Source organism: Heptranchias perlo, chromosome 4 (assembly GCF_035084215.1).
Source record: "Heptranchias perlo isolate sHepPer1 chromosome 4, sHepPer1.hap1, whole genome shotgun sequence".
Lineage (NCBI taxonomy): Eukaryota > Metazoa > Chordata > Chondrichthyes > Hexanchiformes > Hexanchidae > Heptranchias > Heptranchias perlo.
Window position 1 is genome coordinate 118,591,525 of NC_090328.1, and position 8,535 is coordinate 118,600,059.

Genomic DNA, 8,535 nt, shown 5'->3' on the forward strand with positions numbered 1-8,535 from the left:
TACGGTCTCACCAAGGCCCTATATAATTGCAGTAAGACATCTTTACTCCTGTACTCAAATCCGCTTGTAATAAAGGCCAACAGACCATTTGCCTTCCTAATTGCTTGCTGCACCTGCATGTTAGTTTTCAGTGACTCATGTACAAGGACACCCAGGTCCCTTTGAACATCAACATTTCCCAATCTCTCACCATTTAAGAAATACTCTGCATTTCTATTTTTCCTACCAAAGTGGATAACTTCACATTTTTCCACATTATATTCCATCTGCCATGTTCTTGCCCACTCACTTAGCCTGTCTATATCCCCTTGAAGCCTCTTAGCATCCTCCTCACAACTCACATTACCACCTAGTTTTGTGTCATCAGCAAACTTGGAAATATTACATTTGGTCCCCTCATCCAAATCATTGATATAGATTGTGAATAGCTGGGGCCCAAGCACCGAGGCCCAGGGGATGCTCCTGTGGGCGCTGGGGAACAGTACCTCCCTCCTCACCCTGACACCCTTCACCAGGACCTCCAGGGAGGCATCAGAAAACTTGAGGGGGCAACACTCCGACTCACCTCTGGTGCCTAGCGTTGCTCAACCGAAATTCAAAGCAGGGAATGCAACCTTGTGTTAAAAGGTTGTTAGGGAATGGATTTTCTTATTTACATATTTACAAGTTATTCCACAAGGTGATAGGATTCAAAGGTATTTATTGGCTTTCATAGGAATTAAGCATTCCCATTGTTACCAACAATTGCACATATACAATGATAACCATTACTAATAATAATTACACACTTACTTCAGACACGGTACAAGGTACCGGAGAATTCACCGCGTCAGAGGTTTCGAGCTCAAAGGTTTAACGGCTGGCCAAGCCTTGTCGAATTCTGAAGTATCTATTCTAACACCCCTGTTTATAGACCTTTCTTTCACATGTGACATGTTTTATAGTATTACCTCATCCAGTTAGCTGGACTTCAGTTTTAACAAGAATCACCCCCCCATAACTTGACTCACACTCCCTAGTTTTCCAGATCGATGGCAGGTGCCTTTTCAAGGCTTGAGCTAACAAAGTTTGTTGCCTTTGCTGAATCTCTTATCAGCAAAGACTGTCCCTGTTTGTTGTGTGTCTGTGTTTGTGCAGTAACTTGTCATCCAATAAAGCTCTCTGACTGGAATTCCTTTTAACTTAGAACATAAGAACTAAGAGCAAGAGTAGGCCATACGGCCCCTCGAGCCTGCTCATCCAATTAATAAGATCATGGCTGATCTTCGACCTCAACTCCACTTTCCTGCCCGATCCCCATAGTTAAAAAAGCATGCAGGATCCTGGGCTTTATAAATAGAGGCATAGAGTACAAAAGCAAGGAGGTTATGATGCACCTTTATAAAACACTGGTTCGGCCACAACTGGAGTATTGTGTCCAGTTCTGGGCACCGCACTTTAGGAAAGATGTGAAGGCCTTAGAGAGGGTGCAGAAGAGATTTACTAGAATGATTCCAGGGATGAGGGACTGGATAGACTGGAGAAGCTGTGGTTGTTCTCCTTAGAGCAGAGAAGGTTAAGAGGAGATTTGATAGAGGTATTCAAAATCATGAAGGGTCTGGATAGAGTAGATAGAGAGAAACTGTTCCCATTGGCAGAAGGGTTAAGAACCAGAGGACATAGATTTAAGGTAATTGGCAAAAGAACCAAAGGCGACATGAGAAAAAACTTTTCTACACAGCGAGTGGTTATGATCTGGAATGTGCTGCCTGAAGGGATGCTGGAAGCAGATTCAATCATGGCTTTCAAAAGGGAATTGGATAAGTACTTGAAGGGAAAAAATTTGCAGGCTACGGGGAAAGGGTGGGGAAATGGGACTAGCTAGATCGCTCTTGCAGAGAGCTTGCATGGATTCGACGGGCTGAATGGCCTCCTTCTGTGCTGTAACCATTCTATGATTCTATGATCCCTTGATTCCCTTAGAGTCCAAAAATCTATCGATTTCAGCCTTGAATATACTCAACGACTCAGCATCCTCAGCCCTCTGGGGTAGAGAATTCCAAAGATTCACCACCCTCTGAGTGAAGAAATTCCTCCTCATCTCAGTCCTAAAGCCCACCCCTTATCCTGATACTATGCCCCCTAGTTCTGGACTCTTCAGCCAGGGGAAACAGCCTCTCAGCATCTATCCTGTCAAGCCCCCTCAGAATTTTATACATTTCAATGAGATCATCTCTCATTCTTCTAAACTCCAGAGAATATAAGCCCATCCTACTCAATCTCTCCTCGTAGGACAACGGTCTGATCCCAGGAATCAATCTAGTGAACTTAAAACTGTCCTTTTAACAGAAACTTACTTAACAGGCAAAAGCTAAAAGTTAAGAATTAACCGTTCCTTAAACAGACATTGGGGAGGCCCACTGGAAATTCCGTGCATCATGTGGGTGGGCTGCTCGTACCCTGGGACGATTGGTTGGGCAGGTTTACACATAGTGCACAGAGAAAATTTCACACTGACGTTTGAGCTAAGGAACCCCATGATGTGAGAAATTGCGATGTTGGTTGAGCAGTTTTACATTGGACTAACTTTACATTTACAACGATTGGGCAAACTGAAGTTTTACTCTTGGTTTAAAATCAAAGTTTTACGTTCTGAAATTTAAAAAAAAAGATTTGAAACAAATGATAATTATCTCAGACATTGCACATAACAAAGAAGGAGCCCGTGAATGTACAGTCAGTTATCATTGCTCTCTCTATTTCTTTATACAGGCACTATGTCATTAGCCAAATACCGACGCTGAAAGTTCTGGATGATAAAGAAGTGATGCTCGAGGAGCGAATGGAAGCAGAACGTATCTATCGACCCAAACGTTCAAAGGGCACATCTAGAAATAAAGGCCACAAGCAGAATGTTTCCGATGTATACAATGCGTAAGTTATGCATTCTCTAAACAATGCCTCTTGATGCAATGGTGCAAAAATGTATAGCAATAAAAGCAGGAGTGTGGCAAAATGCACCAAGTGATAAGAAGATCGGTTCTTTTAAACTGATGCTGTGCTACTCTGTCTTTAAACAGGTAATCCACTGTTGTTATTTTGACTAATGCGAAACCTCTCTTCAAGAGAACAGTTAATTGGATGTTCCATTGTACCATCACAGGCAGTTCATTGGGATGTCATGGTGGAATATTAACACAGGACTGCAACATATTTCTGAACCAAGATCAAAAATCTAACAAGTTTCATATGAATATACAGTGGATTAAGAATTATTATATGGTTCTGCACATTTCCATCACCTCTTCACTAGAAATATGTATTGTTTTACAGATGGGATTCAACAGCATAAATGTCGATTACTCTGTAATGATCCATTATTATTCAGGAGGGTTAAGCATAATTTATGGAATATTAGATTTTTTTAAATATATATATGTGAAGATTAAAGGGCACCTAATAGAGAGAAATGTATCCTGGCTATGTTATTCAATGCCGAGAAAAGTACTACCACTCATGTTTTTACAAAAAAATGCCTGTAATTAATGTCTGGCTGGGTTCTATGTGAGATACACTGACCATAGAAATTATTACAGTCCCCACCACTTAAACCAGCCACGACTAAATTGGCCAAAAAGCGCTAACCATTTTCCATTCCCATTATAGTCAAATACAAAGTTGCTGCTTAGCGCCCCGTGTATGTCGGGCAGAAACAGGTGTTTACTCAGTAGTTTGCATCTTGTTAATCCCGTCTGAGCGGTGTCGGGGTCATAACTTGCACTAACTCAGCACTGACTGCGGTAGCAAACGTGATTGGAAAGAGGAACGCCACCAGCCTCAGCACTAAAATCGAACGCCTGAACAAACTCAATGAGCTGCCCTAAGATGAGCCAGCGCGACACAGCACAGCCCCTCGGTCTTCCAAAATCTATGGGCTCAGACTTGCTGCAACAATGTGAAAAGCTGTACGGCGAAAGGCATCAAAATTCCAATCCAAACAGGAAAAGGAAATGCGAGGGTAAGGATAGGGAAATTGAGGAGGCACTTCTTCACCGGTTTCAGAAATGCGTGTGGGAGCGATGCACTTATCAGTGGCCCCCTATCATTTTTAAATGTAGAACCCATTATTTTAATAACTTGTTTACTGTTTAACATTTTTAACATATGTAATTGACTTTTTAGAGATTTAAATAAAATTAGTTACACTGCATACAGTCTTGTTTAGTTTATTCAATTGTGATTTGCTGTAGTCTTGTTCAATAGTAATCGCACTATCCATTTAACAGAAAGATTTGCATTTCTATAGTGCCGTTCATGATCTCAGGATGTCCCAAAGTGATTTACAGCCAATGAAGTACTTTTTGAAGTGTAGTCACTGTTGTAATGTAGGAAACGTTCAATGAGGAGTGTAGAAGAGCATGCCAGGAGCAGCACCAGGCGTACATAAAAATGAGGTGCCAACCTGGTGAAGCTACAACTCAGGACGACATGCATGCTAAACAGCGGAAGCAACATGCTATAGACAGAGCTAAGCGATTGCACAACCAACGGATCAGATCAAAGCTCTGCAGTCCTGCCACATCCAGTCGTGAATGGTGGTGAACAATTAAACAACTAACGGGAGGAGGAGGCTCTGCAAACATCCCCATCCTCAATGATGGCCGAGTCAGCACGTGAGTGCAAAAGACAAGGCTGAAGCGTTTGCAACCATCTTCAGCCAGAAGTGCCAAGGGGATGATCCATCTCGTCCTCCTCCCGATATCCGCACCATCACAGAAGCCAGTCTTCAGCCAATTCGATTCACTCCACATGATATCAAGAAACGGCTGAGTACACTGGATACAGCAAAGGCTATGGGCCCCGACAACATCCCAGCTGCAGTGCTGAAGACTTGTGCTCCAGAACTAGTTGTGCCTCTAGCCAAGCTGTTCCAGTACAGCTACAACACTGGCATCTACCCGACAATGTGGAGAATTGCCCAGGAATGTCCTGTCCACAAAAAGCAGGACAAATCCAATCCGGACAATTACCGCCCCATCAGTCTACTCTCAATCATCAGCAAAGTGATAGAAGGTGTTGTTGACAGTGCTATCAAGCGGCACTTACTCACCAATAACCTGCTCACTGATGCTCAGTTTGGGTTCCGCCAGGACCACTCGGCTCCAGACCTCATTACAGCCTTGGTCCAAACATGGACAAAAGAGCTGAATTCCAGAGGTGAGGTGAGAGTGACTGCCCTTGACATCAAGGCAGCATTTGACTGAGTGTGGCACCAAGGAGCCCTAGTAAAATTGAAGTCAATGGGAATCAGGGGGAAAACTCTCCAGTGGCTGGAGTCATACCTAGCACAAAGGAAGATGGTAGTGGTTGTTGGAGGCCAATCATCTCAGCCCCAGGGCATGGCTGCAGGAGTTCCTCAGGGCAGTGTCCTGGGCCCAACCATCTTCAGCTGCTTCATCAATGACCTTCCCTCCATCATAAGGTCAGAAATGGGGATGTTCGTTGATGATTGCACAGTGTTCAGTTCCATTCACAACCCCTCAGATAATGAAGCAGCCTGAGCCCACATGCAGCAAGACCTGGACAATATCCAGGCTTGGGCTCATAAGTGGCAAGTAACATTCGCGCCAGACAACTGCCAGGCGATGACAATCTCCAACAAGAGAGAGTCTAACCACCTCCCCTTGACATTCAACGGCATTACCATCGCCGAATCCCCCACCATCAACATCCTGGGGGTCACCGTTGACCAGAAACTTAACTGGACCAGCCATATAAATACTGTGGCTACAAGACCAGGTCAGAGGCTGGGTATTCTGCAGCGAGTGACTCACCTCCTGACTCCCCAGAGCCTTTCCACCATCTACAAGGCACAAGTCGGGAGTGTGATGGAATATTCTCCACTTGCCTGGATGAGTGCAGCTCCAACAACACTCAAAAAGCTTGACACCATCCAGGACAAAGCAGCCCACTTGATTGGCACCCCATCCACCACCCTAAACATTCACTCCATTCACCACCGGCGCACCGTGGCTGCAGTGTGTACCATCCACAGGATGCACTGCAGCAACTCGCCAAGACTTCTTCGACAGCACCTCCCAAACCCACAACCTCTACCACCTAGAAGGACAAGAGCAGCAGGCACATGGGAACAACACCACCTGCACGTTCCCCTCCATCCTGACTTGGAAATCTATCACCGTTCCTTCATCGTCGCTGGGTCAAAATCCTGGAACTCCTTTCCTAACAGCACTGTGGGAGAACCTTCACCACACGGACTGCAGCGGTTCAAGAAGGCGGCTCACCACCACCTTCTCAAGGGCAATTAGGGATGGGCAATAAATGCCGGCCTCGCCAGAGACGCCCACATCCCATGAACGAATAAAAAAAAAGTTGCTTCATCAATGACCTTCCCTCCATCATAAGGTCAGAAATGGGGATGTTCACTGATGATTACACAGTGTTCATTTCCATTCGCAACACCTCAGATAATGAAGTAGTCCATGCCTGCATGCAGCAAGACCTCAACAACATCCAGGCTTGGGCTGATAAGTGGCAAGTAACATACGTGCCAGACAAGTGTCAGGCAAAGACCATTTCCAACAAGAGAGAGTCTAACCACCTCCCCTTGACATTCAACGGCATTACCATCGCTGAATCCCCCCACCATCAACATCCTGGGGGTCACCATTGACCAGAAACTTAACTGGACCAGCCATATAAATACTATGGCTACAAGAGCAGGACAGAGGCTGGATATTCTGCGGTGAGTGACTCACCTCCTGTCGCCCCAAAGCCTTTCCACCATCTACAAGGCACAACTCAGGAGTGTGATGGAATACTCTCCACTTGCCTGGATGAGTGCAGCTCCAACAACACTCAAGAAGCTCGATACCATCCAGGACAAAGCAGCCCGCTTGATTGGCACCCCATCCACCACCGGCGCACTGTGGCTGCAGTGTGTACCATCCACAGGATGCACTGCAGCAACTTGCCAAGGCTTCTTCGACAGCACATCCCAAACCCGCGACCTCTACTGCCTAGAAGGACAAGGGCAGCAGGCACATGGGAACAACACCACCTGCACGTTCCCCTCCATGTCACACACCATCCCGACTTGGAAATATATCACCGTTCCTTCATCGTCACTGGGTCAAAATCCTGGCACTCCCTAACTAACAGCACTGTGGGAGAACCTTCACCACACGGACTGCAGCGGTTCAAGAAGGCGGCTCACCACCACCTTCTCAAGGGCAATTAGGGATGGGCAATAAATGCCGGCCTCGCCAGAGACGCCCACATCCCATGAACGAATAAAAAAAAAGTTGCTTCATCAATGACCTTCCCTCCATCATAAGGTCAGAAATGGGGATGTTCACTGATGATTACACAGTGTTCATTTCCATTCGCAACACCTCAGATAATGAAGTAGTCCATGCCTGCATGCAGCAAGACCTCAACAACATCCAGGCTTGGGCTGTTAAGTGGCAAGTAACATACGTGCCAGACAAGTGTCAGGCAAAGACCATTTCCAACAAGAGAGAGTCTAACCACCTCCCCTTGACATTCAACGGCATTACCATCGCTGAATCCCCCCACCATCAACATCCTGGGGGTCACCATTGACCAGAAACTTAACTGGACCAGCCATATAAATACTATGGCTACAAGAGCAGGACAGAGGCTGGATATTCTGCGGTGAGTGACTCACCTCCTGTCGCCCCAAAGCCTTTCCACCATCTACAAGGCACAACTCAGGAGTGTGATGGAATACTCTCCACTTGCCTGGATGAGTGCAGCTCCAACAACACTCAAGAAGCTCGATACCATCCAGGACAAAGCAGCCCGCTTGATTGGCACCCCATCCACCACCGGCGCACTGTGGCTGCAGTGTGTACCATCCACAGGATGCACTGCAGCAACTTGCCAAGGCTTCTTCGACAGCACATCCCAAACCCGCGACCTCTACTGCCTAGAAGGACAAGGGCAGCAGGCACATGGGAACAACACCACCTGCACGTTCCCCTCCATGTCACACACCATCCCGACTTGGAAATATATCACCGTTCCTTCATCGTCACTGGGTCAAAATCCTGGCACTCCCTAACTAACAGCACTGTGGGAGAACCTTCACCACACGGACTGCAGCGGTTCAAGAAAGCGGCTCACCACCACCTTCTCAAGGGCAATTAGGGATGGGCAATAAATGCCGGCCTCGCCAGCGACGCCCACGAATACAAAAAAAACGCGGCAGCCAATTTGCACACAGCAAGCTCCCACAAACAGCAATGTGGTAATGACCAGATAATCTGTTTTTTCAGTGATGTTGGTTGAGGGATTAAATATTGGTCAGTACAATGTCCAATGTGTAGAGCAGGCAAATCGCATAAGCACTAACCACTGTAAGCGGTGGGGACTGTATATTCTCTCTTTCAATGGAGCTGGGTGGTATGTGAGAATATTTAGGGTTTTGAAAAAATGTAAAAGAAGCATGATTAGTGATGGGATAAATTTATACAATTCCTAAGCCTAATCCCTGGTAGCATGAGCCAGTCA

General features: G+C 46.0%; 1 protein-coding gene across 1 annotated transcript in view; it reads left to right on the forward strand.

Moving 5' to 3' along the window:
* The window catches only part of LOC137320670 (leucine-rich melanocyte differentiation-associated protein), a 29,843-nt gene extending 25,654 nt beyond the window's left edge, over positions 1-4,189 (forward strand). The window contains exons 4-5 of the mRNA XM_067982349.1: positions 2,752-2,913; positions 3,060-4,189. Coding sequence (XP_067838450.1) covers positions 2,752-2,913; positions 3,060-3,063 — 166 coding nt within the window. The 3' untranslated portion in view covers positions 3,064-4,189. The remainder of the gene's footprint in view (positions 1-2,751; positions 2,914-3,059) is intronic.
* Positions 4,190-8,535: the final 4,346 nt, after the last annotated feature.